This window comes from Anguilla rostrata, chromosome 19, assembly GCF_018555375.3.
Source record: "Anguilla rostrata isolate EN2019 chromosome 19, ASM1855537v3, whole genome shotgun sequence".
NCBI classification, from domain to species: Eukaryota; Metazoa; Chordata; class Actinopteri; order Anguilliformes; family Anguillidae; genus Anguilla; species Anguilla rostrata.
In genome coordinates this window covers 7,718,845-7,736,344 of record NC_057951.1, presented here as the reverse complement: position 1 = coordinate 7,736,344, position 17,500 = coordinate 7,718,845, and the positions used below count along the sequence as shown (strand labels likewise).

The 17,500-nt window shown below is 54.2% G+C and overlaps 1 protein-coding gene across 6 annotated transcripts in view; it reads left to right on the top strand.

Annotated features, from left to right (window-relative positions):
* LOC135245464 (signal peptide, CUB and EGF-like domain-containing protein 1) overlaps window positions 1-17,500 on the top strand; it is an 86,706-nt gene that overhangs the window by 13,499 nt on the left and 55,707 nt on the right. For all 6 annotated transcript variants that reach the window (XM_064318505.1, XM_064318506.1, XM_064318501.1 and 3 more), the window contains exon 4: window positions 8,432-8,566. In XM_064318505.1, coding sequence (XP_064174575.1) covers window positions 8,432-8,566 — 135 coding nt within the window. The remainder of the gene's footprint in view (window positions 1-8,431; window positions 8,567-17,500) is intronic.

Genomic DNA, 17,500 nt, shown 5'->3' with positions numbered 1-17,500 from the left:
AGATGAACGTGTGTAAGTGTGTGTGAGAGTGAGTGTGTGTGTGTGTGTGTGTGTAGATGAACGTGTGTGTGAGAGTGTGCGTGCGAGAGTGCGTGTGTGTGAGAGTGTGTGAGAGTGTGAGTGTGTGTGTGTGTGTGTGTGTGTAGATGAACGTGTGTAAGTGTGTGTGAGAGTGAGTGTGTGTGTGTGTGTGTGTGTAAGTGTGTGTGTAGATGAACGTGTGTGTGAGTGTGAGTGTGAGTGTGAGAGTGTGAGAGTGTGTGTGTGTAAGTGTGTAAGTGTGTGTGAGTGTGTGTGAGAGTGAGAGTGTGAGTGTGTGTGAGATGTGTGTGTGTGTGTGTGTGGAGGTGTGTGTGTGTGTGTGTGTGTGTGTGAGTGTGTGAGAGTGTGAGTGTGTGTGTGTGTGTGTGTGTGTGTGAGTGTGAGTGTGTGTGAGTGTGTGTGAGTGTGTATGTGTGTGTGTAGATGAACGTGTGAGTGATTGGTGAGTGTGTGTGTGAGTGTGTATGTGTGTGTGTAGATGAACGTGTAGGTGTGGTGGTGGGTGGATGGGGTGATGTGGTGTGAGTGTGTGTGGGTGTGAGTGTAGTGGTTAGATAACGTGATGGTGTGAGTGTGTGAGTGTGTGAGTGAGTGTGTGTGTGTGTGTGTGTGTAAGTGACTGCAGATGTTTGGTCTCTCTCTAAAGAGGACATGTCAGACTCGTGCGCGGTGCGGTTACTCCTGGAAGCGGCGCGGAGATTTATTGCACAATTTAGTGTTACGCTTTTCGGAAACAATGGCTGCGCGCTTCGCGAGGCGCTGACAGGCAGAAAAGCCCCCGGGCCCTGACCCCCCCGCCTCGACCCCCCGCCCCGACCTCGCAGCCCTCAGGTACACCTGAGCCCCCCTCCCTAACGCCTTCAGCACACGCTGCATCCAGCCCGCCCGTCAGCGAGCGCTCCTGTTAGCGCAGTCCTGCGTTAGCACAGTCCTGCGCCGCTGTTCCAGTTACATTTTTACCCACGGTTAATAACGATTACCTCACCGCCCCCGTCCCAAAGCAAACATTCGACTCCGGCCCAGTGCGTAATTGAATTTTGATTGTGCTGATACAGTCGTTTTAATTTAATTGTCTGACTCTGGACTCATAGGTAAAGTTGTGGGGTGGGATGGGGTGGGATGGGGTGGGGGGGGGGGAGAAGACAGCCATCCAATTTAAAGCTCCCTACAGTGTGTTTTCCCCCGTTTTGTCTTAAAGTACAAAGACAAAGTCGTTTCTTTCCCTCTGTCTCTCTGTATATGTATCTTTCTCTGTCTCTCTCTCTCTCTCTCTCCCCCTCTCTCTCTCTCTCTCTCTCTCTCTCCCCCCTCATCTCTCTCTTTCTCTCTCTGGTTATCTTGGCTGTTGGCTCAGATTGGAGCCTGTCCAAGCTGCTCCCCAGAGGCGCTGATTCTGCTTTCTATTTGACATCTTTATTGCGGAATGTCTCAAATAGAACAGAAAATGATGGCGCTGGGAATTGAGTCTACGGCGAGGAGGGCAAGCCCCCCCGCCCCCCGCCCCCCGAACTCGCCCCTCGAACTCGCCCCTCGGTCTCATCCGCGGCCGCTAATGGCTGTCACATGACCCCGCCGCCCGCTGTCTGGCTCACGTGCTGCGGAACAGAGAGGAGAGAGCTGGGCTCCTGTGACTGACCGCGCTGCCGTGGCGACCCGGGTCCTCCTTCAGTAATCAGTCTTCCGGAACGGAGCAGTCAGCCGTCCCATTGGCTGCTCATCGCTGCTGTCTCACTTATGACATCACAAGGGCCTGAAACCTCAGCTTCTGCGGACGAGTATTATGTAAGGTGACTGGTCTGCAAACCTTTTCCCACTGATTAAACTTAAAGACTGAGGTGAATCAACAGTCTGCAGGTCAGTCCCTCAGTGAGTCTGCAGGTCAGTCCCTCAGTGAGTCTGCAGGTCAGTCCCTCAGTGAGTCTGCAGGTCAGTCTCTCAGTGAGTCTGCAGGTCAGTCTCTCAGTGCATCTGCTTTTTTCCCAGTGCCCCTCACACAGGTGTGGGCGGTACAGCGGGGACCCAGGGGCACCAATCAGCAAGTCCCCGAATCGCTGCTTCAGAAAAACCAATTTTACTTTGAAATGACGGACACCAGCGCAGCCGCATGGCACTTCAGCACATGACTCGTGCCTGTTGCTTCCTCGAAAGGCTGAGGAGTTAAACACATGAAATGCAGAAATTATTTTTAGCCTTCCCTTTTTTTTTTTTTGTTTTCCACCTGCTGACTCACTTTTTGGAACAGCACCGATTGGTTCTGTCTTATATATTTAAATGATCCTTTTATTTGTATTTGACTAGCCGCCAGGCTGCCGTTGTCAAGCCTCGGAGGTCCAATCGCCGTTAGACGTGATTCGTGTTTTGTCCTGACTGCATCGATAACCGCGGCTTGACAGGCAAATGTGCGGTTTTTCTGCAGGTTATGCAAAGCGGAGCCAGGTATCGTAGGTTAATTACTGAGCGGGCGAGGCGTGGAAAAAATGCGTGCGTGTTTCATCAAGGCGCCGCTGCTGATCTGGATGCTGCCTGTATGTGTTCAGCGCCGCGCTGCTTAAAATGCAAATTCGGAGCTGTCTGTCAGCACAGCTCTCTGTGTCTCAGATAGCAGCCGCTTTGAACTGCCCTGTCAGAGCCGGTGATGTCATGGCAGGACTTCGCTGGCTTTGCACCGTATCGAGCGTTTGCATAGCAGAGGCATTGATCTGGCTTTTTCCAGTCACGAACGTTAACGTGCTGAGATTACTGTATCCTAATTGGCCGGGAAGCTGACCTATTATTGCTTGGAAGTCCAGTTCCTTATCCGGCTGTGTGATGTCACAATGGCACGTTTTTACTGGCAGTGCCGGTGTGATGTCACAATGGCACGTTTTAATGGCAGTGCGGTGGATGTCACAATGGCACGTTTTAACTGGCAGTGCGTGTGATGTCACATGGCACGTCTTAACTGGCAGTGCCGTGTGATGTCACAATGGCACGTTTTTAACTGGCAGTGCCGGTGTGATGTCACAATGGCACGTTTTTAACTGGCAGTGCCGGTGTGATGTCACAATGGCACGTTTTTAACTGGCAGTGCCGGTGTGATGTCACAATGGCACATTTTTAACTGGCAGTGCCGGTGTGATGTTACAGTGGCACATTTTTAGCTCCCAACGCCCTGGCAACGTTGCCGTGACGTCATAACTAAACCGTACACTTTGGCCGGAAGTGTCCTCGCAAGTACGCTGCCGGGATGTCATAGTTACGGTATGAATTATGACATCAGAGCGTGAGAGTCGTCTGGGTTGATTTGCTGCCACGGTTAACGCGGCCCACAAAACCGGCGAGCTGGCTGCTGCGTCCGTCCGTCGGCCCTTCTGTCCCGTCCCGTCACGCTGATTTGCGATGAAGGGTCCCCCCCTCTGGTGCGGCTCTTTTAAGGGGTCCCCTGGCGCCTGCTGCACTTCGTGTACCTCATGAAGGATTGTTTTTTTTTGAAAGGCCTCGCGACCTGGTTCTCGTGAGTGATTGGCTCCTGGAAGAGCTCGCGCTGGCTTCCCCTGGGCCTTCGGCTCCCGGTGCTGTTGCCGGCGTCGCTCCAGTGATTAGCTCTCATAAGAACGGAGTAATTGGCAGACAAAAGCCCCGATTTGTTGGTTAATGGCAATGTCTAGTGATCTCTGTCTGACACCTTTTAGCTCATGCTGATGGGGCCAAGTCTCTGCTTGTTTCTGCAGCTGTATTCTTTCTCTCTGTCTCTCACTCTCTGGCTTTCTCTCTCTCTCTCTCACTCCCTGTTGCTCTCACTCTGTCATGCTTCCCCCCCTCTCTCTCTCTCACCGCGCAACCGGTTTCTTTCTCTTATATATTCTTTCTCTCTCTCCTTCTCGCTCTCACTCCCATTCTCTCTCTCTCTCTCTCTCTCTCACTCCCATTCTCTCTCTCTCTCTCCCCCATTCTCTCATTCTGTCTCTCCCTCGTCAGGCCTGCGGCCCTTCTGCACAAAGCGGGGGGGGGGGGGAGAAAGAGAAACGAAAGGGGAGGGCCAGGTCCATCTGGCCCGGTGTAGGAAGTCCTTTCCCCCTAGTCCCAGATGCTTAACCTCAACAAGTCGGGGCTCTAATTGATTGGAGGTTGCCTAATCAGCCTCTGATTAAAGGCTGATCTGTTCCGGTTCTCCCCGGTCTCTTCTCTGATTGGCCCTCGTGTTTACATTGTCCCCGTCTGCGACACAGCTGGGCGCAACGCGTCGATGATTTGGCGCTTTTTTTCTGCGAAGGTCTGCAGCGCCGGACGCTCGTTTTGTTTTCTTTAAAATTGTTTCGCTGTTTTTGTTTCTTCCTCCCGGTGGTGCCAGATTGGGCGGATTCCTGTCCGGTTGGGATACTTTTTAAAAAACGTTATTGTGCGGAGGAAAATGGCTCTGAACAGGCTCATCAGTGCAGAGAGCCTTAGACTATTAGATGAAGGTGGGGTCCAAACTTGAGGTGGGCGTAGAATGTGTAGACTGAAGGCTCAGGCAAATAATTGCAATTAAATAAGAACAGATACTTTTTTTTTCAAATTGCATTATCTCCAGGCCCTGTTCAAAGCACTTTGTTCTGTGGATTCTTTATTCTTTAATTTTTTTTTGCAGAACTTTTTTGTTAAACAGGTTCCAACAGGTGATATTTTATTACATTACATGACATTACATTACAGGCATTTGGCAGACGCTCTTATCCAGAGCGACATACAAGAATTTTATTATTACACTGTGTTACAAGTGTTGACATTATTTCTTCTTTAAAAAATTTTTTTTTTTTTTAAATTAACATAATCTGCAAAGCCACAGCCACCAAACCTTTGCAGGATTCTTACGTGTGTGTGTGTGCGTGCGTGTTCGTACGCGTGCTGGGTGTGTGTGTGTGTTCTGGGTGGGGTGAGGGGTGTCCTGGCCCACTGCGCTGCTGTTTCGGGGTACCCTGGCCCACTGCGCTGCTGTTTCGGGGTACCCTGGCCCACTGCGCTGCTGTTTCGGGGTACCCTGGCCCACTGCGCTGCTGTTTCGGGGTACCCTGGCCCACTGCGCTGCTGTTTCGGGGTACCCTTTTGTCCCACAGCACCGTCAGCTATGGGAGATGTATGATGTCATCAGAGGCCCTTTGACCTCCTATGTAAGCCCAGTGCTGAGAAGCCTCGCGTTTCCAGCGTGTGAAACGGAGTGAGGAACGAGAGCGGGAGTCGGGTTTTAAACAGCGCGTCTGACGGGACCCGCCGACACTTCTGGGAAACGCCGCTGGCGCAAACACGCGCTCAGACGCCGCGCAGCCGGACGTGAGGAAGAGGAGCACTCACAGAGAAGGTGTTTAGGCGTCAGTTTAAGGCGGTAACGGTCGGATACGGCGGTTGTTGTTTTTTTTTTGACTTGGCGAGGGGCGGCTTCCTTAAATTACCGCGGCAACAGCGGGCTCTCTCTCGGAGCATTCCGCGGCGGCGGCGGCGGCTACCGTGGCTCGGACTCCGGAATGTTCTCCCGAGCGTTGGCTCGCGAGTCCGGGGCTTCCTGCCGTCTGATTGGTGCCTTGGCGTTTTCGCCCGACATCGCGTTACAGCTCAGAGGTTCGGCGTCCAGTTGGAGCTATTCGGGGGGGGCGGGGCGGGGGTATGGTTTGTTCCTCTGCCACTTAGTGACTTGTCTTATTCCTGAAGGGTCCGGCTGCTCCCGTTCGTAGCCCCGCAAGGTTGTGGGCCTGACCTGCAAGGCCGCAGGTGCTGTAACTAAAGGTGCTCTTTTGTGCAGTGCAGACGTCTGCCGTTACTCTTGTGCTGAGTGTAACTGGGGCTCCGCCCCCAGGCCTGTCTGTCAGGGTTAGGCTCTCCTGTGCTGATTGGATCTCTGGAGCTCGTCCAATGTTTGTGCTGAACGCTGGCGGAGTCAGTCTGAAAAGTCCCCTTCCTCCCTCCTCCTCCTCCTCCTCCTCCTCCTCTGCTTTCGCCGTCTCCTCTCCCCCTCTCTTCTATTGTTTTTGTGTTACCTCTTCTGCGTGGCGAAATAAAAGTTTACACAGGCTCCAATCAAACAAAGCAGAGGCGCTCTGGTTGGAACTTGCCGGATCGCGCAGCTCGTCTCTCCTTTCACAGAGTCTGGCGCAGATCGCCAGACTGAACCAGATCGCACAGCCAAAATATTTCCTCTTCCCTGCTGAGTAAAGGCTGACGAGGCAGCATGTGTCCATAATGAACACACACACACACACACACACACACGCACGCACACACACACAGATATATATATGCAGACACACACACACACGCACACACTCAGCCCAAGGAGGGTACAGTGGCCCCCAACAGCGTTAGGACACCACCTACATTCAGGCAGTCATGCAAGCATCCACATGCAGTTCATTGGACACCGGGAGATTAGGGGTGTGACCTCAGAAATTCAGGGCAGATTGGGGGTGTGGCCTCTGCAGTCCAGGGCAGATTGGGGGTGTGGCCTGTGCAGTCCAGGGCAGATTGGGGGTGTGGCCTCTGCAGTCCAGGGCAGATTGGGGGTGTGGCCTCTGCAGTCCAGGGCAGATTGGGGGTGTGGCCTCTGCAGTCCAGGGCAGATTGGGGGTGTGGCCTCTGCAGTCCAGGGCAGATTGGGGTGTGGCCATAGTTCGCAGGGGGAGATTGAGCTCACTCAATGTCTGTGGCCTCCTTGGCTGCCATGTCAGTGGGAATCGGCGTGACCCACATAAACACACAGCTGCTCCCTCTCTCTCCCCAGACCCCGCCCCTTTAAAAAGCCGCCCCGTCTGCAGTCACAGGAGACGGGGGAGCCGAAATTTAAAGAGCTCCACGACCCGTCTGGAGCAGTGCCGGGAAAGGGGAGGGGCTGGAAGCGGGACCCTGAATGGAGTCGCGCGAAAGACCCGCCCCTTCGCCCCCGCCCCCGCCCCGTCTGCTTTTACGGCGGCGTCCCCGGCGACGGCGGCCGTAAAGCGTTTTACGACCGCGTGTAAAGAGGCTTCTAAATACCCCTGAGAGCTCGTAAAATAAAAAAAAACCCCGCCTAGGTCCCGAGCCAGAGCGTCTCGCTGAGCGCTCTCCTTAACGAGGCCGGCTGCGAAGTCACCATGGCGATTAATTGCCGCGCCCCTCCCGGCCGTCACGGCCCTCCCTTCCTCTCCTCTGGCGTGCGTGTGTTTCACAAGCAGCGCTCTGGGAAGAGGAGGAGGGGGGGGGGGGGCACTGGGGGGGTTATTGAGGGCAGTGTGTCGTTAGCCGTCGTTTCCCCACTTCCAGGAGGAGGGCAACCGGCCTGTGAAGTAGAAATAAACCCTTTGTGGGGGTATTTTTTTTTGTTTTGTTTTGGTTTTATTCAGACGTCAGAGGTAGGCTAGGAACGCGGGAAGTGCGCGGGAAGCTTTTGTACCAGAGCTCTGACCCGTCATGGGCCTCACGCAACCTTTTATTCAGAAATAAACAAACACACAAACACACAAACACACGGGCTTCGGCTGCTGCTCCTGGAAGAAGCCTGTGGAGACCGCCAAGAAAACGGGCGCTCTGTACTTCCTTATGTGAGCAGGACAGGAGCCCTTGACCGCGTGGTCAAAACTCGGGTAAATGGCGGTAAGCGTGGGGGTTGAATCTGGACCGCGGGGTCCTGAGAGATGCCCTCCGGCTGCAGGCGAGGGGGGGGGGGGGGAGAGGGGCACTTCGTGAAGCTCAGAAGCGGGACCTGGCGTTCTGGCGCATTCCGCCTCCCCTGGCCTGGCCCTCTGACCTGCCAGTGTCTTGCCCTACTGCTCTGAGGTCTTGACTGGTGATGCTGTATGTGTTTTAAAGTGGGCAGTGTGTTAAGTCGTGTATGTGTTTGTAATGTAATGCACGCTTATAAATACGTTCGTGTACATGTGTAATACACTTTCTGCTCTCTCAGCCTTGTGCTCCGGGTTTTTTGAAACTCCTTTGTATTGATAAGCGGGGACAGTCCGACAGAGACAGACAGACAGACAGACAGACAGACAGGGAGAGAGACTGAGACGGACAGAGAGACATACTGACAGACCGAGGGGGGAGGGAGGGAAAGACAGATAGACAGAGGCTGGCAGGCTGGCAGGCAGACAGACAGACAGTCAGAGGGGGAGGGGAACAGACAGACAGACAGACAGACCTCTTGTCTTTCCCAGTGCTGGATGTTTTGCAGGAATAAATCTGCTGAGTCTCGTGCCCCTGACCCCTCTGCTTTACAAGACTAAAGAAGGAAAAGTCTGATGTGTTTCCGCCAAATACGCGAGCGCAAATACCTGCGGGTAAATGAGAGATAGCAGACTGAGAATGCGCCCCCTCCCCTCCCCCCGTCCCGAGTCCTGTGAGGCCAGGCGCACCGGCGTTTCGGATGCTCCCCCCCTGCCTGACCGCCCCGCTCCGTTTGCTGCAGATGTGGACGAGTGCCTGGACAACAACGGCGGCTGCCAGCAGGTCTGCGTCAACACCATGGGCAGCTACGAGTGCCTGTGCACCGAGGGCTTCTTCCTGAGCGACAACCAGCACACCTGCATCCACCGCTCCGATGGTGAGTCTGCCCCTGTACCTGTGTATATACACCTGTACATACACACCTGTACTGTACATACACACCTGCATCTACACACCTGTACTGTACATACACACCTGTACATACACACCTGCATCTACACACCTGTACATACACACCTGTACATACACACCTGCATCTACACACCTGTACTGTACATACACATCTGCATCTACACACCTGTACTGTACATACACACCTGCATCTACACACCTGTACATACACACCTGTACTGTATATACACACCTGTACTGTACACACCTGTACTGTACACACCTGTATCTACTCACCTGTACTGTATATACACACCTGCATCTGCACACCTGTACTGTACACACCTGCATATACACACCTGTACTGTACATACACACCTGCATCTACACACCTGTACATACACACCTGTACTGTATATACACACCTGTACTGTACACACCTGTATCTACTCACCTGTACTGTACATACACACCTGCATCTACACACCTGTACTGTACACACCTGTATCTACTCACCTGTACTGTATGTACACACCTGCATCTGCACACCTGTACTGTACATACACACCTACATATACACACCTGTACTGTACATACACACCTGCATCTACACACCTGTACTGTACATACACACCTGTACATACACACCTGCATCTACACACCTGTACTGTACATACAGACCTGTACATACACACCTGCATCTACACACCTGTACTGTACACACCTGTATCTACTCACCTGTACTGTACATACACACCTGTATCTACTCACCTGTACTGTACATACACACCTGCACCCACACTGGCTTATGTGGTAAAGAGAGAACCCCACTCTCTGCGCAGATTGGCTCAGCCTGTCTTTTTAAGCGCTGGCGCTGCTCTGGGGCTGTTTCTCTGTGCTGCCGTTCAGCTGAAGTCATCACAAAGTTTTCTCACACTGTTCAGATGCCTCCCCCCCCCCCAGTGCCCCCCCAACTGTGAACTCGCCCCGTCCTCGTCCGCGGGACCGGGGGGCTTAGCGATCTCTGGCCGCCTCGGGATGACATCACCGCCCTCCCGCCCGTAGCCTTTTGTGTGAGCCGGGAGAGTGGGCAGCAGCCTCCTGACATTTGGCAAATATGTGTCGGGTGCGTGCGACGCCGGCCCGCTCCTCTCCGCCCCGTCCCGCCCCGCTCCGCGGCGGCCCCGCCAGCTAGCGCCCGGCGCGGGCGCGGCGTCCCTAACCCCTCGGCCCACCCCGGCGCCCTCTCCCCATTCCGCCTGTCAGGCCTAATTTATGGCCTCGGTCAGACGCGCCGCGACCCCCGTGCTGCTGGAGGCTCGGGCCGGAGGGGAGCCGCTCTCCGTCTCCGCCGGACTGAATGGAGCCCACTGAGCGGCTGCTGTCCCCCCCCCCTCTCCTACGTGAATGGCGGCATACAGTGGGGCGATCTGGGGAGGATTGATATTCATCTGTTGGGTCAGACTCTGGGAATGCAGAGGGGGGGAGGCTGGTACACAGGGGGGTGGGATGTGTCGGGGTAGATCTCTCTGTGCCCCAGGGCTGGGTAACAGTGTGTCGGGGTAGATCTCTCTGTGCCCCAGGGCTGGGTAACAGTGTGTCGGGGTAGATCTCTCTGTGCCCCAGGGCTGGGTAACAGTGTGTTGGGGTAGATCTCTCTGTGCCCCAGGGCTGGGTAACAGTGTGTTGGGGTAGATCTCTCTGTGCCCCAGGGCTGGGTAACAGTGTGTTGGGGTAGATCTCTCTGTGCCCCAGGGCTGGGTAACAGTGTGTTGGGGTAGATCTCTCTGTGCCCCAGGGCTGGGTAACAGTGTGTTGGGGTAGATCTCTCTGTGCCCCAGGGCTGGGTAACAGTGTGTTGGGGTGAGTCTGTCCGTGCCCCAGGGCTGGGTAACAGTGTGTTGGGGTGAGTCTGTCTGTGCCCCAGGGCTGGGTAACAGTGTGTTGGGTTAGGCTATTGGGGTGCTTAGTCAGTTAAGGTGCACACTGACCTGATTTATTAAGACTTAGCATGTGCAAAACCTTTTTAGTTCTAATAACACAACCAGTGATTGGTGCAAAACAAGTACTCACCAATCACTGGTCATGTTATTGGTGTGTGCACGTGCTGAAGGCCTTGGTGAATGAGGCCCTGTGAGTGCAGGGTGAGCCCTGTGGCCTCCTCCCGCTCACCGCTGTTTTTGTTTTCGCCTTTAATTCTGCAACCCCGTTTGACCCAAGTAGCGAACCAGGCAAGTCAGCTACATCATTGCTCGCTTTAATCGACCAATCAAGTGCAGAGTATCAGCAAAAAAAAAACAAACCAGTAGACCAGGCAACTATCCAGGGGTTTATGGCCTCTGACTTAATTGACCAATTAAAGCAGTTGGTTACACGGTGACCTCACCTGGTTTCCTGGTGCGTGATTGGCTGCCGGTCGCCGGCTGAGGTCTTGACACTGTTGGTTCTGGAACGGCGTTCCACATAACAATGGAACCTTCAGCTCATCGGCTGTAAGCCCCGCCCCTCTGTACCGCTGTGATTGGTGATTACCTGGGGGGCGGAGTGAACGCTGCTTGATCCACTGACATGATGGAAAAAGGCCGTTGTTTGGTTGGTAATTGCTGTTGAACGTGAAAGGAGCATCTCGTCTGATTTGGGCCCCTGAAGCTCATCTCTGCATGAATCTGCTTATAGCCTGCTTTTCGGGAACCAATACAGCCACTCCAGAGTGGGGATGGGACAGGAAGTGATGTCATAGACATTGTCCTCGGACCAGTGGCTGCAGGGTAGAGTCAGGGTGCAGGACAGGAAGTGATGTAACGGCAGCAGCACAGAAATGCCGTTCGTCGGCCTTGCGGCCACATGCGGGCGCACAGAGAGAGATTCATTCGGTCCTGAGGCAGCGTTTAAAAGAGAACCAAACCCCGGCGGTGGTTTTGAAAATACGGCGTCAGACGGGGCGTCCCCCACCCCCCCAACATGTTGTGAAATGACTCGTCCGTAAAAGTCTCTCGCCGGGCCCAGGAACGGCTGGCGAACGGGGGCGAGTGATAAATCGTGGCTGTTTGGAGCCGCGGCCGAGGGCAGATATGCGCGAGGCTCGCCGTGGAGCCGGGAACTGGGCCGGACCCCCCCCCCCCCCCCCCCCCGCGCCTCCCCCAGCGGGTAACAGCCCGCCGGTTTGGCCCCGCTTTCATCCGCTGACGAAAAGATGGAGAGCCCAAACAACTGGAAGGGGTTAGGACACCGGCAGGCCGCTGGACTCGAACCCGAGGCATAAATTAGTCTGTTGGTTGAGGCACAGCTCTGTGGGGCATGGACAGCTTAACTCTGGCCTATAAAAAAGACCTCTGGAGGAAAAACGCCGTGTTTCCTGCCGCTGAAAGGCGGTTGGTCTGAAGTACGGTTTCCTGTGAGTGTGCTTCTCTGCGTGCGCGCTCTTTGTGAGAAGGAAGGGAAAGCTGTGAAGGGAGGTTTAAGCCTTCCCAGGTTTCCCGGCGACGGGAGCGGCCGTCGCTCAGGCCTGGCCGAGCGAGCGAAAGGGCGGCTCTCGCAGTAACGGCGCCGTGCGGAGCGAGTGGCGTCTCCTCGGTTCTGTGGCTCTCTTGGGGGGAGACATGAACACACACTCGAACATATTTGAAGGCATCACGCCTTCGTTTCGGGTCGTACCCTAATTGCACCGGCATCCTTGTGGTAAAAGAAGCCGCGAATGGCTGTATTAATCAATCATTTTTTTTCATTTCAAGGCCTGTATTAATAACACCGTGGCTGGACTCTCTCGCCCGCGTGTCACACGCTCTGGGCCTCGGGCCGCTTACACGGGAGATTGAGTGGTCCGGGCGGGGAGATTTATAGCTGTCCGTAATGAAGAAACCCAACCGTGGAAGCTGCAGGCTCTCTGCCTGGCTGTGCTGTAGCCGCGGCGGTAACCATGGGAGCGGCGCGTCTCCGGGCAGCGCGAACGGCGACCGCGAAACAGCGCCTCTCGCCCCCTGCCTGAGCGAGCCTGGTTAGAGTCAGCCGACGGGTCGCCCTGACGAAGGCCAGCCGCCCCTCCGCCCCCCCGCCCCCCCCCCGCCCGGCACGCGTTAAGGTGGACGCCGCCGTTAGCGCTGGGATCAGGCGGAGAGGCTGCAAAACAAACAGCGTTAGCCACCGCGGCTCAGCGCTCGGGCAGGAGAAGGGGGGAGCGTGTTTATTTGGAGTTCCGCCCGAGAGGAAACGTTCGGGAAGGGGGGCGCGGGAGCGGGGGGGGTGGGGGGGGATGGGGGGGTGAACGAGGCGGTACTCGCGCACTTCAAACGCCGCCGGAGCAGGAATTCTCCGTTCAAACAAACACCGGGCGGAAAAAATTCGGAGACCGGCCGGACGCTGTGGGGTTCGGGACGGGCTCACCCTGCCCTTCTCACTCTTAGTACGGGGCTCTGTGTATGGAGAACTGGACAGGCCCAGCATGCCTCTGTCCTCAGTGATGTCGACCTGTGCGATCACCTTTAAAGCGTGCTGGGGCAGTTATCGGGTACTTTCCATGCTTACACTGAACCAGCCACTGACCAATGACTCGATGCACCTGGCGAATATTCATTAGGGGGCGTGGTCTAGGACAGTACTGCACCAGGTTCAGTGTGGGATGCTCTGAAACTTCAGGACAGCTCGGGGTTAGTCTGAAGGACCCGCAGGGGGTGGCCTGAGCAGCGCCCCCCCCCCCGCGTTTTCTCACACGTTTTAGCGTCCGCCGTTTGTTTGCTTCGCGGTTTAAACCCGGCCGCAAACATCCTGGTGCGTCGGACGGATCCCACCGGGGCGAGGGGGTTCAGGGGTCAGGGGTCGCGGTTAAACGGTGTGGGAGAGCATGGGAGGTGTGTGTGTGTGTGTGTGTGTGAGTGTGTGTGTGTGACGTGAGTGTGTGTGTGTGTGTGTGTGTGTGTGTGTGTGTGTCGCTGTGCTTTGTGTCTGACTCCTGTTCCCCCTACCCAGCTCACACAGAAAGGTGCTCACAATGTCACCGGAATGTCTGGTCAGTGTTTTAGCGTTGCCGCTACACAGCAGCAGCAGTGTGGGAGGCTGTGCGTTAGCTGGATATGTTGCCCGGGTCCTGTTTTCTTACATTCCTGATGACTTGAGTCTTGATTCGACAGACTAAGAGAAATAATTTGTTACGAACATTGTATTTTTTTTATCATTTGATTTGGATCGATGCAGTGATAGTTTTGTTTCCCCTCAGTTTGTGGCTTGATCTGCTTGCATTGATACGAGGCTGCGCTTAGCATTCGCTTGTAGGCCAGAGTTGAAGCGCTGAGTGTGATTAATTGAATTCCAGGTCCCCCGTCGTAGGACAGAGGTAGCATCTCAAAGCTGGCGGCTAGCCTCCGAATTTGTTGGCGGCACATCGTTAGGGCTTGACTGTTAACCTCCGTCTGATCTCTGGGGTGAGGTGAACCACCCCCTCCCCCGCCCCCACCCTCCAGGAGAGACGCACACAGAAGCACATCAGCTGAAGGCAACCTGGCAAACGGACACCACCTACAACTCAAAAAAAACAAACAGAAGAAAAAAGCTTCCTCCAGTATCCTGCCTGCAGGTCCTAAATTTCCCCTCGGTTTATAAATACTCCCGTTCAGATATAAACATATATATTTTAATAGCGAGAAAAGGCTTTGAACGGAAGCCAGGCCGGTTTGGCCGCGAGCGCTCTGGCCGCTCTAGGGGTAACAGATTCTGTGGTCCTTTGCCGGGAGGACTGATTTATACGCGCCGTCGCTCCTCCGCCTCGTTCTCCTTCAACGTTTTTTTCGCGGTATTTTCGGGGAGGTTTGACACTGGCAAGTCTAAATGTTTTACATGTGTGAGAGAGTGGGGGTTCCCCCCTGAAGGACCCCCGCCGGCCCCCCCTTCAGCTCCCCAACAGATAAACCTGCAAACCACTGCAAACAGACCGGTGCACCTCACTGCACAGAGAGAATAAAACACACTCTCTCTCTCTCACACACACACACACACACACACACACACTCACTCACTCACTCACTCACTCAGACACACACTCACTCACTCACTCACTCACTCACTCACTCACTCACTCACTCACTCACTCACTCACTCACTCACTCAGACACACACACACACACACACACACACACACACATGCCACAGACCTCATTGAGGGCCAAATCCATCACGTGGCTCTTTTTAAAAATATAAAGTGATCCTTGATGCTTTTCTTGGAGTTGGAAGTTGAAATGGATGCTGGTATTACCGATTTCTCTCTTAACCTTTCTCCGGCACTTTCAGCTGTGCTTTGTACAAAAAAAAAACCTGGGGCCCAAACTTATTTAAGACTCTTTCCTCCTGCCCCGGCTCTCCCTTTCCTAACTTTGCCCCGTAACAAAAGCATGGGGGGTGCAGCTCAAGAGAGGAGACTCGCCCTCCGCCCCCCATTCCCACTGTCCCCAAATTATGACATCAGCAAGGTGGCTGTTCTGGCTGGGGAATAGGGACTGAAGGCATGAGCAGGGAACGTGTGAATCTCGCTGGTGGAGAGTCTTTCTTTTCCCCCAAACGGAGAGTGAGGAAGGGAACGGGTTAAGACCACCTCATTGGCCCTTTCCACTGCGGGCTGGACTATGGAACACTGTCTCCTATAGGGGCAGAGAGAGAGAGAGAGAGAGGGAGAGTGGGAGAGTGAGAATGAGAGCGAGAAAGAAAATGAGAGGGACAGAGAAAGTGTGTGTGTGTGTTTGCAGAGGAATCTGTGTGTTCTTGTCTGTGTGAGTGTATGTGCTTGTGGAGGAATCTGTGTGCGTGTGTGTGTGTGTGTGTGTGTGCGTGTTTGAAGAGAAGGATGGGTGGGTTGTTGTAAGAGGGGCTCTCGAGAGAGAAGGACATCAATGCAGTCCGTTGAAGAAAAGCCCTCATTGAAATTCATGGCTTAGTACCTATAGCATGTAGATCTGTCCAAGCAGAGGGAGAGAGAGTGAGAGAGAGGTGGAGAGAGTGAGGAAAAGAGGGAATCAAACGGAGTTCAATTAAAATGGTGTTTTCCTGAGAGAGGGAAGGAGAGAGGGGTGGGTGTGTAGGGAGCAGACTGGGGAGGTTGATGGTGATGCTGTACTGAAGTTGACTGAGGGAGGCTGTGGACTGGTTGGCATCTCGTCTACCAATCACCACGCATCAGGGCTCTGGGTCCACTGTGCCCCCCCCCCCCCCCCCCCCCAATCCCCCATGGAGATGCCTCTCCTGTGCCCATCTCTCCGGGTAACCAGAAACGCCTAGGATTACACCTGTCAGACCACAAGCTGCTCACACCTTCTCTCTTTTCTCCTCCTCTCTCCTGTCCTCTGCCCTCTTCTTTTGTCCTCCTCTCTTTTCAGCTCTTCTCTCTCTCCTCTCGTCCTCTCTCCCTGACAGAAGGTGCTTTGTGTCCCAGGCTTCCCCGGGCCGGCTGTGCTGTTTGGAGTAATAACCAGCCGGCTGCTTGGTCAATATTACCCCGGGTGAGGCGGGTTTGTGATAACACGGCTCCAGTTTCTGCAGCCAATCGGCTGGCTGGGTTTTAACCCGAGCGTGAGCAGGGGGAGCGCCCTTAGCTGAGCCTCCTCGGGATTCCCTCTGTGTCTCCTCCTCTGCTGCCTAACTCCCGCTTCCCTCCCCCCTCAAATCCCCCATAAATTCCCCCACCGGTTCTTCTTTTCCCCGAAAGAAATGGACCGATAAAAACTGACGCCGAAACCGGAATTAAAGGCTAATTTGTGTGACCGTTGGTCTCTGTAAAAACGTTATAGTCTATGTGAAAGTTCCCGTCGACACAATGAGCATTTTAACTGTTGTCTCGCTGTCCCTGTTTTCAGAGGCTGCACACCCCTCTGGCAGGGCAGAACTCTGTGAATGGGGTGTGGCCGGGGGTGCATTTGTCAGCGCTGGGAGAGACGTCATTATGTGTTCTCCACGGGGATGACTGTGTGCATGTTTTCAGCACAGAGACCAAGTCAAGGTTTACAGTTGAAGTTTAAAGTGAAGCTAATCAAACGTAATGTGTTTTGTCTCTTCTATATTTAGCAGACATTAGAAACTGTATCTGTTATGAAGTGGGGGGTGGGGGGGGGCAAGAGAGGAGCCTGTTTTATCCATCAGTGGCTTTGGGTACATTAGAAACCCTCTGAAGAATGGGGGGGGGGGGGTGTAATTGCTTTTTAACGCATATTAGGCCTTGGAGCTCTTCCTTTTGATAGTGCATTAGGGTGTTTGGAGGGGGCCTGGGTGATGGCATGTCTGAAGGGTCATTTTTAATGCTGGGTGTACGGCGGGCGCGTTTACACTGGGAGTCGCCGGTTAAACTGCTGTGAACACACCGGGGAAAAAACACAGCCTTTTATTTAACATGGCCGCAGAGATAGCCAGAGCAGTTAGCATGCTACGAAGCACAGCCTAGCAGCTATTCAGAACAGCACAGCAGCAGCACAGCAACTGTACAGCAACGAAAGCACAGCAGCAACACCACAATGACAGCAACAGCAACAACACAGCAACAGCCACAATAACAACAGCACAGCAACAATACACCAACAACAGCCACAGCACAGCAACAGCATCCTCCCCCCCCCATCTTCCACCCCCCAAAATCCCCCTCTGTCACCCCATCCCTCACCCCGCCCCAGGTCAAAGAGACGAGAGGGACCAGATATATCACTTCTGCCTGAACCTTAACCGGGCTCGACATTGTTTGGAAAGGCAGGCAATAATGACAGTGTTGTGATATGCTTGGATCGGTCCAAGCTCCAGCCTAATTGCTGAGAAAATGATGAGTCCTCCAGGAGGACCCAAGCTCGTGCCTTATCTGCACTCTGTGGTATTTACTGAAAAATTGATGAGTCCTCCGGGAAGACTCAAGCTTGTGCCTTATCTACACTCTATGGTATTTACTGAGAAAACAATGAGT